The sequence below is a fragment of the Phaethon aethereus genome, assembly GCF_964289735.1.
Source record: "Phaethon aethereus genome assembly, chromosome: 2".
NCBI lineage: Eukaryota > Metazoa > Chordata > Aves > Phaethontiformes > Phaethontidae > Phaethon > Phaethon aethereus.
The window spans coordinates 52,022,629-52,040,935 of NC_138582.1; the positions used below are offsets into that span (position 1 = coordinate 52,022,629).

An 18,307-nucleotide genomic window follows, 5' to 3' on the forward strand; every position below is an offset into this window, starting at 1 on the left:
AAAGCACAAAATTATCAACATCTTCAGGTTGAACCCTATTTTATTTAGCAGCAAAAAGCTAATACAAAGGCATTTTCAGGCTCAAGAAACCATTTTTTCTCCTCTGCATCTTTTATTATAACTTCAGAAAGCCTAAAGAGAGCTTGTACAGCAACACTGCAAAACTTTATTTAATTAAAGAATTGACATTTATTATATACTTCAGAAGGTTGTCTCCTTCTGTCATCTAACTTCAGATTTATCAGTAAACGCCATCAGCATAAACAACACACATTCACAAAAAAAGGTACTTTGTATATCAATAGTCAAGATACACCCCACCCATCCCCATACTAATAGCATCATGGTTTGGCACAACCACAGTAACGTAGAATAACCAAGTTGAAGGTGGTGTCTGAAAACCAGACCACGACCTGACAGCTCTTGAGAAGAAGCATAAGATCCATAAGAGGAAAGAACCACGGGAGTACAGGGACAGACTGTGGACAGAGTCAATGCTTGCACATGCAGCACTTCCTCATGAAGTAGTGCAGACACTAACATTTACTTCTATGTGTTTTTACCAAAGCGCAGTTTGATCCTTCTGAAAGATCCAGCTTCCATACTCTGGAAGTCACAAATAACATTAACAGCATCATTTATGTGTTCAGATAATTACTGAGCCACTGACCAGCTTGGACAAACTACTCACAGGCTCCACCAGGACCCACATTGGCACACACCTAAAGATCCTCCCTACCACCAGGGAGAATGATGCTTCATCTTCAGCATGCAAAACATGGAACAGCACAGGAGGAAACATAAGCATTCAAGATGAAGGTGCAGCAGACAAAAAGAACAGAGATAGGTAGTATTAAATCAATAGCCTAGGTGGAGATTGGGAAGTAAGTCAAGTAACCGAGGAATCTAGATCAACGAGAAACAGAAGGGATGTCTTGGCAGTAAAGCCGATTTTGTGTTTGCTATTCTAGCTGCTAGACCAACAAAAGCTGGAAGTCCTTGGGACTTGCAACAGAAGAGGGCAACAGTCCTAGAAAATTCAACAAGAACCTAATGCCAGAAAAAAGTACTAAAAAAATAGATAATATCTATAAGAAAGAGCTATTGCGTCTTTTCTTCAGGTTAGCAGGAAGAAGCAACAAAGAAAAGGGACTGTTCCTTTGTGCCCCGTTAAGTAGGTTGACAGAGACATCAGAATAAAAAGCACCACCACTCTAAGTAAAAAAAAAAAAAAATATGCAATTCAACATCCAGCTGACAGCATTGGGACAGCTGCCTGAGAGATACTTTGATTAGTGCTACTTGAACCTGTTTTGCATTCATAAAACGAAGTTCGGAGATCAGCAGAGAGATGGTAAGGTATCATCACACACTACAGGCAGTACTGCTTTGTGAAGGAAGCCTCACCAGCTGAATGCAAAAGCACACATCCAGGGCAAAAAACTCTTGAAAAATAACAGAGGAGATCCTCCGCTCAAGAAAGCTCAGTTCTGAGGGGACTTGACGCTAACAATAACTCACTAAGAACAAGTGGTTAGAATAGCATAAGGACTTCACTCCTTGCTTCAACCACTAGCTATGTCCATGGAGCATGTCTTACTGGTAATTGTGGGGACTACACCATAAAACCCTTGCTCTTGATGCTTAACATGAAGTTGTAGTCTCACAGCAGCTTTCTCACCATTGTAAGCCAGTGGCTGGTAAATTTTCATTTACTGTGCTTTAACTAAAGAGACAAAGCAATACTACAGCAAGACAGACTTTCTTTCCAGGATGAAAATTCTGTATATGCCAATGCCCTTAAACGCAGAAAGTCACTGGGATGGAACCCTGTCCATCATGCAACTCTCACAGCACAGGTGTTCTATAAACCCCAACAGCATCCCTGAAGAACAGGTCACTCTGTGTCCACCATACAAACCCAGAGTTTTGATAATCATGCCACAGAAAAGACAGTTACATGTTGCATCACTCTGGTCACAATTCTGAATATTAAATACTGCAGTGCTGCATTATTAAGCAGCACCAATGTCACATCGGAGCTGGCACATGAAAGTTCACTTTACATTCCCAAGCACAAGAGACCTAAATTAGAAATGGGCATGCAGGGGGAGTATATGGCATCAGACAACCCTGTGGGCTGGAAAGGGAAAGAAATTGCTGGCAGCATTGTATGGACAGATTTGCACAGCTGGCATGTGCTGCTTTTCAGCTGGCAGCAGGACCCTTCTGTTTAGAGAGGGGAGGGCCAGATTTGTTTTCTTGTGGGAGGAAAACAGACCCTCTGCCCTTTCAAGGAAATGCACCAGAGAAGCCCTAGAAAATGCAGCCACTTCTACTAACTTGCTGTTTGTGCTAATAGGTTGCCTGAACAAACACCAAGCTCCTGATATGGCTGAGTTGCGAAGTGGTCAACTCAGCCCTGCAACTACGAGACCAAAATTAAATACGTATTTTGAAGAGCAAGTATTTTAATCACTGTGCCTGGGATCTACCCAAATGAGGATAAAAACATGTTTTGTATGCAATTCAATGCTTGTAAGGCACAGCGAAGAAAAGCAATTGCAATGGGATGCCACACAGCAGTAGTGGAGGAAGCAGAAGTCATTTCTTGAGTTCACCAATATCGTAATCAAGAAGTGTTTTGACTCCCCAGTGTAGAGTTAAGCATCCTTGTCTATTTGTACAGATGGCCAACCTTTCCCCTGGATTACATGGCTTGGTGTGTTGCCAACAAACTGCTCTCCAGCCCTTGTACAACCTAAGAAGCCTCATTTTCTTCTGGCTGGAATTTCAAATTTAGTCCTTAAAGACAGTAAGGGTATCAACTCCTTTTCCAATTTGGCTTTAGCTACTACTATCAAAGACTGTTAGTGCATATGCGTGATAACTTAAACCCACTCATAAGAAGGACACCTCATCTCCTCCATATAGTTGAGTGCTTTGTTCTTTTTAAGCAACTCTGAAAAGGTAAAGAGCTTATGTTACCAGCATTTCATTTAGAATGCAGGATTCTTGCATTACGTCCACCTTATGCATTTTGAAAGGATGAAAATTTAAAAAGCAAAACATTTTTGGGGTCTGAATACTGTTAAATCAAGTATACACAATAAAAAAAAAACTATAAAGGAAATTCACACACTAGATGCCCTACTACGCCTGTGGAAAGTAAATCTAGCTTCATAGGAAGTCTAATGTTTTCCCCTCTTTGTAAAGAACAAATCTTTCCAAGGAAGTCCTATTCAAGAATCAAGTTCTTTATCTCCCAAAGGGAGACTATCCTCTCAAAATACTGGAGAACATTATTTGCAGATGGACCAGTGACAGCATACTACTCAGTGTTTCAAACACCCATAAACCCAACCTAATGTATTTCACAATATTGCTCTTTTGGGTATACCCGTGGTCCACCATTTGTTGGTATTTAACATTAACATCAGCAAGAAGTTAACCTGTGCCAAGAAAAAAAAAAGATATTAACACATTGCTTTTGAGGGTATTCTTTTAATAAGACATTTATTCCTCCTGGAATTTGTTAGCTAATGAGGCTTGATAGAAAAAGCTTATTTTGGATGACTTCATAACTAACCTGTTTTGGTAAATGTGGAAGTCAGAACTCTGGTCTGAAAAGCTTCTTGAGCTAGTTCTTACATTTCAGTTAACGTATCACTAAACATCATCAAGGCACCTGTGCTGCAAAGCATCCAGGATAGGAACTATCAAGGTAGAGAGACTGGAATCCCTGGTGGCTAGCTGAGGTACAGCCCTAACAGGGCATCTAATAGTAATTAACACAAGCATCCCATCAGCAATTCCTGTGTCTGACATTAGCATTTCCTTCCTTTTTTTTCAGATGCCAACCTAGCCTTGCTGCACACATAGCAGGGGTCAGAACTCATAGTCCCTCGTGTCTCAAGCTGGATGTTCAGTGTGGTGGAACGGTGTTCAGCATGTCTCGCAAGAGACCAAGCTTACAGCTTGGCTTTAGGTTCACCTTTTCAGCAAGGGCTTAACAGCCATAACTATGACAACTATAACTGGTTAACTCATGACAGACTGGCTTTGTATGTTAAAAAACACTGCTAAGAACCAAATTGGTATCCTCTTGACAAAACGGCATGAGTCAAAGCAAAGAAGCCCAGTTACAGAAGAGCAGAGAAATTCATCTTACCAACTGTTTCACTTTAACCACCTGCTGGGCACCTACTGACTGCGCAACGATGGAGTTTGGCTGTGAGATTTTAATACCAATCGGGGTTCCAATGACTGGTTTCAGAGGCTGGAGAGGGGTTGTTGCTGAAGATGCTGCTGCAGAGACCAGCACTGGCTTTGCAGACTGGAGAGAGGGTGTTGCTGCCGCAGAGGTGAAGACTGGCTTGACAGTTTGGATAGCAGTCAGCCCTGATGTTGCTATTGTTGTGGTGAGGACTGAAGCAGCAGGCCGAAGAGATGCTGTCACCACTGCAGAGGCAGGAACAGGCTTCACGGTCTGCAGAGAAGCTGTCGCCGATGCACTGACAAGGACTGGTTTTATAACCGGAGAGGCTGTGACTGTTACGGAGGCAGACACTGGTTTTGTAACTGGAAGAGAAGTTGTTGCTACAGCTGAGGTTGCCACTGCTATCAAAGGAGCTGGTGCTGCAGAGGTACAAGTCAAAACAGTTTCCTGGGTTGGAGCTGGCTGCTGCATACAGTGCTGGATAAAGCTCTGAGCATTGGGCATTAGCTGCCGTAAGGCAAGCATGCTTTTCTAGAAGAAAAACAAAAAAACACTGGATGTAACATCAACAGAGTCTTCCACAATACTGATAAATTAGCAACTGAGTTCTCTTCCTCATCTTCCAATTCAGTTTTTCAGGGAATAACAAATTGCTTATTCCAAACAAATTTTGCTAAAATTCAGGCACTCAAACCGATGAAAATACTGCTCAGTGAAGACCACAAGAATCACCAACAGAGGCTGAGCAAGGTCAACAGCACCACAGCTTCACTGCACGTAGCAAATCCCCCCTATAGGGAAACTCACCTGTAACTTCATTCTTTTGTTTAGTTTTTTCAATTCGGAACTTATGTTTCAGAATAAGACCATTTTTACTGCTTTACTACCTCAAAAATTTTTTTTTTCCCAAAACACCCTGCTATATTGTAACAGCTGTGTTTACTCCACAGGGCCTGTCTGACAGAACTACAAATTATCCATTAAAGTCAGAAACAAGCTCTGAAGATACAAGCACTTCTATACCAATACAGCTGTATCTACACTAGGGGGGGATACCACTTTAATAATGTCTCTATAGCTGCAGCAGCACAAGGAAGCCGGATAGTTCTCTGCAACAGGAGAACATTAGTAAAGCTATCTGGCAACATTTGGGTTTTACTACAGCTATGTTTGAGGACATTAATGGACAGAATAATCTTCAAGCTCTATACAGATTTTTCTGCTTGACTATGTACAATCTGTTATGCATCAGAACCAGGGGAAATCAGTTCTGCAGCTACCTGTATATTCTCACAAACCCTTCCCCCCTCCCCCACCCCTTGACAGTTTTTGAAGTTTATAAGAGTCTCCAGAATAGTGCTGTTTCTTTGGGTTTCATGCAAAATGAACATGTTTCACATGCTAATATACCAAGTGAACAAACTGTTTGCACATCTGGACCTTATGCAGCACACCTATCTTTAATGTTCACTTCCTTTTAAAAAGGCTGCTCAGCTTTCCTCATGCTCCTGATGCAATTTATTTACCAAAATCATCCAGCAGAGATTTGAAAATCAAGCAGGCTTCACAGCCAAAGTCACTGTACTTTTCTACCTATCGGAAGAGACAAAGCAAAACATGTGCAACAACTTAATCAAAAACCTGCAGCTCAAAAAGAACAGACAACTCCAGAAAGTCCTCCCTAAAATTCCACTTCACTAGCTAAAAGTGAATTGGCAACACACCATAATCACTTTTCTTTCCAGACTCGAGCTGCAAGCATTTCCCCCACAAACAAGGCCAGCACCAATCCTCATAGCACCTCAGAGAAGTGCTCCTGAAGTCAGCTTCCATTTGGCACTGTCCTGTCGCAGCTGCTCAGAGTTACAGACCAGACCTAATTGGTGTGTATCAACTACACATCCTTAAGGTATTTCAGAAAAAAGCAACCAGGGTGCAAGATGTTTTAAAGGATGGCTAACACTATAAAGTCAGCTAACTTTGACCATGACAATGTCTGAACAACGTTTCCGAAGTCACAGTATTTCTTTGTTAATATAGTGTGCAACAGGGAGAGAACACTTTGTCAAAGATTATGGGGTATGGATACTGCCCAAAACAGAAAAGCCTAGATGATACCAGTACCTGGCAGCATGCCACAGGAGAAACGTCCAATGGCTCTGCTGTGACAGTTCAGAGTCTGACCCACACTGATGAAACCAACCTAACTGCCGTGGAACAGCCTCGAGGTCTGTGCAGCAAGTGTAGCAGCTCTCACATTGTGAGATGGCTTATTAGCTGAGGCTGAGCACTGCTGTCAGCGCATGAGGACAGTGCTGTGCCTGAGCTAATAAACCCTTGGGGGACTCAAAGGAGTGGAAGCATTAGCAAGTGCAGTGCAGCCACCCCTCAGCTCCTCTGCATGAGCTAGTCTGGGGCTATCAGGGCTCACCAGCCCCAGACAAGGTCTAGCTGTACCAGATTTAGGCTGGGTCTGCGGAAAGCTACTGAGGTTCACCTGTGCTGTTTTGGGAACACAACACAGCGGCACCCAAGCTGGCCCCACACAGGGGCAGCCAGCCTACATCCAGCAGGGCTCATCAGCCAGGGCCCTGCAGAAAGCAGCTACACTACTTCTGAAGCCTAACTTGCCTTGGCAGTTAGTAGAGCTCTGCTGAAACCCCACATAGCTCATAGGAAACCTCTGCCAGTCACACGGACCCTGCACTCACAGCCCGGACCTTCTGCAGTCAGAGCTGCACTGGATGCAGGAAAGCCTATACTCTGAGCTTGTTTGTTTTTCTAGCATTTGCATGGGTGTTTAAGAAGCCTCCAGGGAATTAAACAGAGAATAAATAAGTGACCAATATGAAAATTTTATATCAAGCCCAGCAGAGATGACTGCAGTCTTCTAGACTCATGGCAAACTTGCTAGCAAAGCATTTAAAGGTTGCCACTGTAACAAAAATACTCATCCTACACTTGTAACACCAGTCAACTAGAAGTAGTATCAACATTATCACACGCATTGTTACATGTGCTGCCAAATACTAAGGAAGAGGACAAACTCCAGAAAACCCCTGTCCCAGCTTTAACGCTTAACTATTCTTCCCTGATTCTCCATCATACCTATAATGAGTGCCAAGGAATAGTACAGCTCTACCAAGCCTAAGAATACTAAGAATTACATTGCAATTAAGTAATTGCAACCAAGTGTTCCATGTTTTCACTGGGATTTAATGATTGCTGTACAACAAAGATGTTCATTTTTATTTTGTTAATACCATTCTCCCATATGATTAAAAGTGTTAAGAGAGCATTTTTTAATTTACGTGATTATTTGCTTGGGTAGAGTTGTCCTGCGTTACTTTTCCTAAGCTGCAGTAGTCCTGTTAGACCCTTTCTGGAAAAAAGGGTGGTGGGGGGTTCTGCCTCCAATTAAACACAAACCAGCAGACAGATGAATTGCTTTATGTAGATCCTTTGAGTTTAAATACTGCATAAGCTGTGCACAGCTACTGTTGTCAGCCTGATGTATTAGAACTCAGAATAGCTACAGTTTTGATGAGAAAGTAAGAGTTCATCTTAGTATAGCTGCTCTACTGTAGATGTACCAGCTTACAAAACATTAGTCTCCACTAATGACTAGAGGGTAATTACTCTACAAGTTAAAAACACAGAGTAAATTACTCCTCTGAAATCCTCCCTCCCCCAAAAAATTGTCTTTCTAAGAGAAACAGTCACACAGGGCTATGTTAAGCACCATTTGCTCAACTGACCTGAGCAAATACCTATTTGAATGCTCTGCCTCTTTCCTTTTCTTTTCTGGTCATCCATCCTCCCCTTATTAAATACTATATACCCACAATCAGACACTTACCTTGAGAAAAGGAACTAAATATGGTTGTGGAGATGACTTGAGCTCTATGTATAGCTTTTTTGTAAATTCTTCTGGTTCAATTTTTGCTTCCTAAGAGGAAAGTATAATTACAATGGTAAGTTATAACTATGAATCTACCATATTTTTTCCCAGATATATGAAAAATTCATGGAAATTTATATTACATGGAATTGTTCAATTTAGTACTCAAATGCTTTTTTCCTCCTGTATTTTTAAACAACAGGTTTTAGGATAGAATGATGTTGTAATACAGATACAGTATTATCAAATTACTTTCTTCATCTACAGGCAGTTAACACATTTAAGGATACTTGTTCAAACACAGGTTCACTGAAATGAACTGACAGAAACAAGTTTATAAGTAGCACTGATCCTTTTGAGTAACTCATTGTTATGCAGAGGTATTTAAAATTCACTGAAAGTACTTTTTTACTGTAAAGGTAGTTTATCTGCATAAAGATCAGTTTAAAGAGATGAGAGACAAAAGACAACTCGGGAGTTTTTGTAGGACAATTCTAGTCTAATGCGTACATAGCTTAATAAAACAGAACACTTAATATCGTCTTTCAGGAGAAAATGAACATCAGAACACCACGTCTGCATACCACTACAGTAACTGGCCTTGCAGAGCACAATCTCCATTCTTAACTTTTTCTGCTCTGCCCCAAAACAAACACCTGACTCAAGGCCTTGGGAGAGTTAGGAAGCTGCAGGAGACTTCTGAGACCCCTCACTCACTACTTCAGTGACACCATGATGGGGCTAAGGTGGTGGGTAGCCCCAGACACTGCTGCCCTTTCTCACCCTCCCAAGTGAGACCCTGCCACAGAGTCACCAAGAACATTACCTCCTCCAAGAAGGTGCAGACACACAAGGAAGAGGGACCCCAGCACCAGTCTCTGTCTCTGCAGAGAAATTACTCCTCTCACCTATATTCTTCTTTGGAACAACTGTTCCAGGGAGCTACGTGACCAGAGCAGGGGTTTTAGGCACTGTATATTCACAGACAAACATAATTTACAGCAGCTCTCCTGTTTAGTCATTTGATCTGCTGCCTGTTAGGTCTCACTGAGCTGTGGATACAGGTCACCAAGATCTCACCGATACAGATGCAGTGATTTGGTACACTGCATCTCAGTGCATACAAGGTGCTTGATACCCACTTCACGAGAAGCTGCCTTAAGGACCATTTACTTCACAGCTGAGGTTTACTCATTTCCCTCATACGTATGAAAACCGTTAATTTATTTTGCATTTAAATCATATATACATATTGAATGGCAGAAGAACAGCATTTTTAAAATACTACAAGAAGCAAGCAAGTGCACAGTTAATGATGTATTAATGTCTGCTAACAACTGTTCTTAAAAAATAATGAAAGTACTGTAAGCACAAGAAGGAAAAACTCTAGTAGCAAGGTGTATAAAGACACAGGGGGAAAGAAATAAAATTTTTGCAAGGATGCATCTTCAAACAACCTGCTCTCTGAAATTACTCCTCTGTCTACACCATGCTTTTCTAGAATGAGAAGTCCTTTGGTACCACTATAGCAAAGCCATCCCCCTCCACCAGCCCACAGCCTTCTGCTACAGTGGAACAACAAAACAGCAGCAGTGGTCAAATGCCAACAGAAGAAGTGGCAGGAGAAATCATTACCAAGAAAACCCAGCTGTGCTGGGGTATAGCACAACGCACCATACAGAAGCCACCTGCAAGGGGAGAGAGACATTGGCAGCCACCATGTTATTTTCTCCATCCCATTGTCTAAAGACATAGATAATGTCATCCTTGTTCCACTGGAGCTTCACTATCAAGCTGTCAGTCAGTTCTGTCTTGGAGTAGAGAAGCAGCACAGACTTTGCACTGCACTACAACCTCCACAGCACTACTCTTGCCATTGAGGACCCAAAACTACACTAACAGGAAAAAAAAGCAGCTCAGACCTGGAAGCTATGTTAGCACTATCAGCTCCTCCTGCTGTCAGTTACCTGTGTGCATAAAATGAAAGAGGAATGTTAGGGGGAAAAAACACAGCATGTGATCCAGCTAACACAAGAGTTAAAATGTAAGACTTAAAGAGGGTCAGATGTACTCGGCCACAAATCCAACACTTCAGCTGTTTAAAAAAAAAGACAAGGAACAGAACTATGACAAACTCAATGTCAAAAACGATACACAAATGATGCGGACTTTGTTTATAAAAAGTCTCACCAATAGACTTTGCACCAGATTCTTCACATTCTGCCCCATTTCAGGGGCTTGAGGTCCACTAGATGCCAGTTTTATCAGCGTAGCAAGAAAATTCTTGCATTTCTTGACATTCTCTAGCATCTCCTAGCGTGAAAATAAAGAGAAGACTGTTAGGTGTTGCATTGGCTCTCCAACCTCTGATGAATATAGAGAATGTTAATTTTTAATTAAAAACTTTTTTTCCCCTTACTGTAGAAGCGCTGGTCTGTGCTACTGTTGTGCCCTCTGCTTTCACAGAGATTGCCTTTTGGGAGATAGCTTGTGCAGGTGGTCCTGTAACTGGAAGTTTTACAGGTGTTCCAGTACTCGAAGGCTTTACAGCAGTAACTGTAGTAACACTAGCTGTTGCAGCTGCTGGCTGAAAAGAAAAATTAACACTTTTTAACCAAAGACTAACGTGACAAAAATACTGTATTCTGCTAGCGTATAAGGCAGCATTCTCCTCCACACTACTATTTAAAACATAAATAAATGATTTTTGTCTTTGTTTTTAAAGTTTGGATTCATTTGCTTTGAGCAGCTCTGTTTAATACAGGAAGTGACAGCACTCCCACAGCCATGATTGTGTTTTTAAATCAAGGGCACAGGGGGAAGAAATGACAAAGGCTCACCCAGACTGAAGATCTGCCTGCAACTTCGAGTGAAGAGAGAAAGGTAAAGTTGTCTTGAAGACCCAATTAGTCTAAGACTAATGCATTTTGGACAATGCTAAGCCAGGCAATACTATGCTGAGACAAATACAACCTGAAGTGATTATTTACCTTCCTTTCTTCCCCTGCAGCTCCTCTCCCAGTTGCAATATCCCCTACTCTTCCTATCACACAGGCAGCAGGCAAAAGACACCGGGTCCACTTTGGAAGGATGCATGTGCCAGCAGAAGCAGTCAGCTGAGCAAATGTACCTAACAAGCTCTTCCTGCTTTTGCCTTGTGGGCAGCAGTTTGGGTCTCTCTCTCCTCTGCCCAGACACAAAATTCCATTATTTTGAGACCTCTTTTAAAATCTCAGAATTTACCAACAGATTCAGAAGCTCCAGCAACAGGAGAGTAATGATGGTTTCAGAAAAAATAAGAGCGGAATTGGCTCCCTCCTCTGCAAACCAGGCTAAATAGCAGTTTCCAAAGGAAAACCTCCTAAACTGAAGTATTTCCACTTCAGATTTTAAAGAAAGAAAAAAAAACAAAAACAAAACTCACACTTATAAAATACAACACAGTTCTTCTGATACAACAGAATACAATATGAGTAAAAGCCTTTGCCCCTACAAAAACCACTACTTTCAGTTTCTCAACTTGAATACTAAAAAGCCAGATTGAACCCGTAGGTTACAGAAAAGCACGAGTTTCAGGTTAGCATTTGAAACCTGAAATTGGGTATCGTTTTTCCTCCCAAACTCTCAAGAGAAAGGGAAAGTCTGGTTTTGTAGGCCAAATTCTACATTCAGATCTGTGCCTCTGTGCAACACAATTGCTTTCACTGACTCTTAACACACTTAAACACCACAGTTTACTCCATCAATCACAAATTAATTGCTAACTGCATTAATGATAAAAGCCCAACTTACCCTACCACGGATAAAACAAAAACTAATAAGAGTTGGACAGACATCACGTAGAATATCAAAGGGCTTTTAAGTCTTTCAGGATAGGGAAAATTAGTGAGCATACATTTAAAGCTAAAGCAAAACACTTGCTTTTTTTTTTTATTTATTTATAAATTACTTTTTTCCTGGGTGAGTCCCCCCACCTCCCCAAGCTGCTGCCAGCTTGACATGAAAGAAGCAGGCAGCTACCAGAAAGATTTCCAGCTTAGGCTCCCACTGTTGGTAACACTTTAATAGCTCTCTGCAGGATCTTTGCCACCACCACTGCCTCTTCCAAGGATGAGGCTCAACAGCTCTAAGACCACAGGGAGGCAAACTGGGCACAAGAATCCCACAAACAGATGGATGGGAGGAAGACGGAAGGGGACAGAGTACAGATCTGTCAAGCTGCAATGCCCTGGGCTTTTAAAAGGCGAAAACATGAGGTTCGCGGGAGCTGATCTCTTGCAAATTCCAGCGTGTTTACACATCAAGACCAGAACGGCATTTTATCAGCTGAGGGAGGGAACAACAGGAAGTCTGCTGGACCCTTTTCCCAGAAAGATGAATACATGGGAATTAACTTCTGTCATGTGCCCGCAACCTTTTTCACTACTGACAATTCTCATTCTCACTTCGAGCAACAGAGAAACAGTCACCATAAAAAATGGCATTAATCCTGCATATTTTGAAGTCATTTCAAGAGAAGAAGTGCTCTGCATCTAAATGAAAGTGCCCCAGCATGATGCTAATTAGACACTTTGCAGCTTCGTTATCCCATCTGGGAAGAAGGTGAAAAATAAAAATGTGCAGGTATTTTGTCTAACCTCAGAGCTTAAACATTCAGGAACGACAACAAGTGGAAATATTTTTGTAGATGAGGAGAATAATCCTGGAGTCAGTAACTAGAGAGAGTTTGCACATAGTAGTGTCTCAAGTTGTACTTCGCACAAGATAGGAGATACACAACAAAGCCAAGGATTATTTCCTCTCCACTGCCTCCTGCTTTTTGTGATAACATCATACTTCCACACTAACACTCCCCTCCTGTGACCTCAAAAAACTGTCAAGACTAACATCAGCAAGTTCTTTTCGGACTGATGAATAAACCACTGCCAAGGAAATCAGACCCAAGGACTCTTTCTTTCTTTCCCAGACAATTCCTGCAACCTTATGCACAGACTCCCTTGTCAGCACTCTGCTCTTGTCTGCCCCAGGGTGAGGATGCAGACAGCTTCATCCATCAGATGGAAGAAATCTTTACCTTCATCTCTTCTCCCCAGTGCAAAGGTGGTATAGTATGACTATTGCTTTTGTACCTTTAAGATCTCTATACAGAGATCACAACCACGTGGTTTGCAAGCTAGTATTCCAAAATAAAAGTGAGTAAGGAATACCCATCACTGTTCTTAGACACAAAGCGTATGTTGTTTCAACTCTAAGCGAAATAGAAGACGTATTAGGAGCGGCCTCTGGGTTTTCCCCTTTAGCCCCAACATTATCCATCTGTTGTGAGAAGGCAGAGAAAAAAAGATCACAGAGCTGTGAGTAGTTTTCAGTTGCTGATACAGAAGAACAGCAGGAGAACAAATCTGTAAGTCAGATTGTTAGTTATCGCTGTCAGCGAACATATCCCCCAATCCTTCAAACACCCTCAAGGTCAAGAACATACATCCAGGCATGGTGTTTTGAATGACTGATCCTGCTCATTTACTGAGTGCTTGGTCAACCACTACAGCCCGGTCTCCTTCAACCTTTTGGTCACAAAAGAAAAGGTATGCACAAGCCAGACATCTTCCCAATTTCTCCTCCAGATTATGAGGGCAGAATATCTTAGCTGTAGAAAAGAAGCCATTTTCTTTTCATGACACATGCTTATCCAGAACTCTGGTCCCCAAGAACAAAGGAGGAACTGTATCTAGGAGAAGTCTCATACTCTACAGGTAGCAAGAGCCTCCTCAGAAGAGTCCTACAACATTTTTCTCTAGAAGAAGAAAAAAGAGACCTACGAAATAAGACAAAAAACGCTACCTAAAAATAATGAGGCATTTCCAACCACTGTTTATTTACAGTCGTACCTGCAGAACACATCTACCAAATTCAATTAGAGCATCGAGGTCTTCAGCTATGACCTTCCTTCAGCTTTTAGTGAGGGGAAAAAATGTAAAATGTAGACCTGAAAAACAGCTTGACTAGTGCAGACAGCTCATTTTCCCCTCAACAACATCCCAGGTGTACTTTTTTCCCCCCTAAGGAATCAGGGAACCTAAACAAGAGAGAGCATTAGGAAGTCTCATTCTCCAAGAACAGCATCAGCTAGAGCTTGAAGGAGCTGTGGCGTCACAGGGTACAAAAGCACTGGAAATGGCTCTCTGAACTATTCATCCATTGTTCATGCACTTTCTACTGTAGTGAGAGAAGATGAGCTGACACACACTGGCAGAAACATAATTAAATTATGCGTTTAAAAAAAAGACATTCAGGAAAGAATTTATCATGAGGACAAAAGTTACCATCTCAGTAAAAACCAGGTTAGAGTTAGAAATAACAAGAATGCATCCATATTTTCTTCAGTTCTCTCTGTCCCTTTTTCTTATTCCAGTGCACTATAAAGCTTGCTACCTACCTGTATTACAGTAGGTGGCTGAACACTAGAAGCCTCAGCATTTGTTGTTTGAGATAATGGTTTCACAGGAGTAGCTGTTACTTTCTTTAGCAACTGGGTGCCAGAGTTCTTAAAAAAAAGATAAAAAAATAATTAAACACACACACAGAACAGTTGTCAGACAAGTCAATGACAAAACAGATACTGTAGTACCTGCTCTCATCTGATGGTATAGAATCATTAAGGATGGAAAAGACCTTTAATGTCATCAAGTCCAACCGTCAACCCAACGCCATCATGCCCACTAAACCATGACACCCACTCTTACAGTGGCAATACAAGCATCGTTCACATAGTCCCTACAGTTTAAACACTTTTCAACAAAGCTATTTGTCTCCCAGTTTAATACTTAAGAACAGATTCAGAGACACTTAGACACAATATCTAATCAGAACAAAACAGTTAAAGGATGAGCATGTTGGCGAGACCTATATAGGATGGTTATTTTTTTTATACCTGCTCTTCCTCTTCAATGCTGACTAACATACAAGAGACTGAAGCAAAAAACCATCAGAGCTCAGGGAGGAAGGAACATTCTGGGGCCATGGGAAAGGTCCTCAGCTTCACTCAGCTTCAAAGAAGTATCCCACCAGAGGATCACAAGATTGCAGTTACTACCAGCAACTACTTAGGTAGGTTTTTTGTCTTTGGGTTGGTTTGCATTTTTTTCTTAAAACCCTTTACACCATCACCATCAGAGAGGAATTCCTTAATTTGAACTGAACCATATGTAATGGCTAGAAGTTTTTTCAAACTGAGAAAGCAAAGCACATGGTGATGTTTATGTGCAAAACCAAACACCACCATGCTGTTCAGAAAGCATTCAAATGCTTATTTAACCCTCCATAATTTATTTGCAAACCCTGTTATAACTACAGAACATACAGCTACCTAAAATTAAAGCTATGAGAGAAGTTACCTGTACAGCACATATTCTGATTGCAGGTGTGCTGGTTGGTACAGATGGTCTCACACTTGTGTTATTTTGTGGCTGACTCTGTGCTCGTGCTATTGCTTGTTGAGATACTAGCATTAGTTGGCCATTACTGCTTCTGATAAGAACAGTTCCTGTTGGAGAAAAACATCCAGACTGTTAGAAATTAAGCGATATTATGGCTTTCCTATGCTCCTGTGGAAGAAATAACTAGACCACGCTGATAAGACAATGTAATATTTAGCTTCTTACTCCAAGGAACAGCTGCCAAGAAACGTAGGAGCTAAGCATACATCAGCCTTACTCTGTGTTCTACAATAGAAAACAATTCCTAAAGTCAAGAGAAGAACTTAACTAGACAGCCACATTGAGACACTATGTGTATACAAGATGCAAATTGCAAAGCAGTTCATCATTTGAGTCAAAAAGATATTTCGGACATTAAAAAGACAGACACCACCACACACGCTCTCTGGGATTACTTTAACAGTAACTTCTTCAAGAAGTTCTTCAACCTACAAAATTCATCACCGCTGTCACACTTGTCTGCCTCTACACATTTTCACTTTCTGAACATTTAGGCACATACTTACAGGTGAAGATATGGTTTAGAGAAAACCTGCAATAGAAACTGAAGCCTGATTAATACCAGTTCACCTGCCTATACCAAGACCATCTCCCTTGGTCAGAGGGCAGTGGTCTGCAAGGAAAGCCAAGGCCACTGAGACATTTGAAGCTGTCCCTCTGCCAAGGCTCTGTCCAAACGCATTAAAATGCATGGTTTTAATCAAAGCAGCTTTCTGCCAAATAGGGAGATTCCAAGGGGGTGGATGGGGGGGACGGGGAGGGAAAGAAAAGAAAGAGACTCTTCTGCCTTGTTTCTTTTCTTTTTTGTTTTCCTTTCAAACCTACAGCAAAGTCAGCCGACCACAATTCAACTCCTACCACCTTTCTCCTTCCTACCGCATCAGCTATAACGAGAAACAATTAAACAGTTAACAAACAATGTGTATTTTTACTAAAGCTTTCAAATGAAAATCGCCCTGAGAAGAGTCAGTCAGATGCCACATCACAGTCCCATCTTCCCTGCATTTGGAAACCATTCAGCTATCAATGCTTCCTCGTCCTCCTCCTCCTCCTCCTCCCTGGCCCCCTAAGGGCTATGCTCTGGAAAATCCAGACCTTTCATCAGGTTCACAAAGACAAAATGCCAGCTGGATCCCCGGTCTCAACGGCTGCAGACCCCTACCTTTGCTGGTGCCTCACCAGCGGCTGCTGCAGAGTCCACCACCAAACCCACCATCCTCAAACACCTCACTTAAAGCCCTTTCGCATAAAAGAACGGGGGAAGGTGCAGGAGAATGCTAGATATGTAAGTACGAGTACCTCAACATTTTTGGAGGACTGCATTAAACTTGCTTGAAACTTATCCAATATCTGAAGAATCCCTGAAGAACCCCAGATCTTCTATGCACACTGTGTGAAACAAGCCTGCATCAATGGAATAGTCTTTTTACTACCTGGTTAGTCTGGAAGCTGGCAAAATATCGCTGTACAATACAGCCTAAAACACTGCTTCTGCCTGAGTTTAAATAAATACAACAGGAAAAGCCACAAACTCCATGAGTTGGGCTTTGTTGGGGGGAGAAAAAAAAATAATCAAGCTGTAACCACATGCTTAGAAACAGCTTTTCATCCTCCACATCTAAAAATGTAAGAGGATATTGCAAGACAACACAAAACCTGATATAAAATTCTGTAACATCAACATATTGCCATTTACATAGCACACACAAACTGAGACTGCAGGAGTAGCATCTAGAGTGATTCCCTCCTTTCTCAAGCAGCCTTTACTAGATGGGGCAGATGCATATGGCATTTGCATATCGAGAAAAATACTGTTACTCCATCTGATAACTCAGCTTTCTCCTCCTCCACTGAAGTCTTGACTATAATTATATTTAGGTACAGATGGATCTTTTAATTTAATCAATGAATACCCAGAATCATAGAAAACAAATTGGATTTCTAATTTTCTTTTCATGCCATCTCATTTACACAGTGATTCATGGCATATAATTTGTCATCAGTCAAAAATGGGCATTTTTTTTTCCTTGTTCACATTACATGCTTACGCAGATTCTAAGGGAAGAGAGAAAGCTGATACCACACACTGATAGCAATAGCATTTCTCTCTGCTCTAGGTCTACACTCAGGATGGTAGAGGTGTTGCTACTGGAGGTTTTAGGCTTTTCTAAGGGTGCTTAAAAATGTCATTGCTAGCTCTACTCCTCGAGAAGGCACATATACATTTATCATTTCATTCCTTTAGAGATTTTGAATGCATCAAGTGTTTTGTTTTCATGTATTTGGATATTTTGCCACTACTCATTTGTTTTTTAAGCCAAACTGTCAGAAGAACAATTTCTACTTCTGTGAATCATGCTGCATACCAGCAACAGCATTGTTACCAGTCAACTCGACTATAGGGCTGGTGTTTGTTTGGTTTTTTGCACTACTGTTCTGAAGTTTCAGTTAGCATTTGTCAGAGATGGAGACCCTGCCTGAAGAGTATCCCATCCTCCAGTCACTTGAATGAAGAGAGTTTCCATCAGACTCCACTTGACAGGAAATTAACTCAAGAGCAACACAGCTAGCAAGCTTATGCAAACACAATACAGTTCATATGCAAATTCATGAACATGTAAACAAAAAGCAACCACCACAAATATTAACAAGTCCCAGTAGTCTCCTTTACATTTGACCATGACTGCAATG

The 18,307-nt window shown here is 41.4% G+C and overlaps 1 protein-coding gene across 1 annotated transcript in view; it reads right to left on the reverse strand.

The window, feature by feature from the left end:
- Window positions 1–18,307, reverse strand: part of TAF4B (TATA-box binding protein associated factor 4b) — a gene marked incomplete at both ends in the record, with an annotated part of 73,411 nt that overhangs the window by 41,980 nt on the left and 13,124 nt on the right. The window contains 6 exons of the mRNA XM_082014994.1: window positions 4,172–4,750; window positions 8,079–8,168; window positions 10,311–10,433; window positions 10,540–10,707; window positions 14,557–14,664; window positions 15,515–15,663. Of these exons, the coding sequence (XP_081871120.1) occupies window positions 4,172–4,750; window positions 8,079–8,168; window positions 10,311–10,433; window positions 10,540–10,707; window positions 14,557–14,664; window positions 15,515–15,663 (1,217 nt within the window). The remainder of the gene's footprint in view (window positions 1–4,171; window positions 4,751–8,078; window positions 8,169–10,310; window positions 10,434–10,539; window positions 10,708–14,556; window positions 14,665–15,514; window positions 15,664–18,307) is intronic.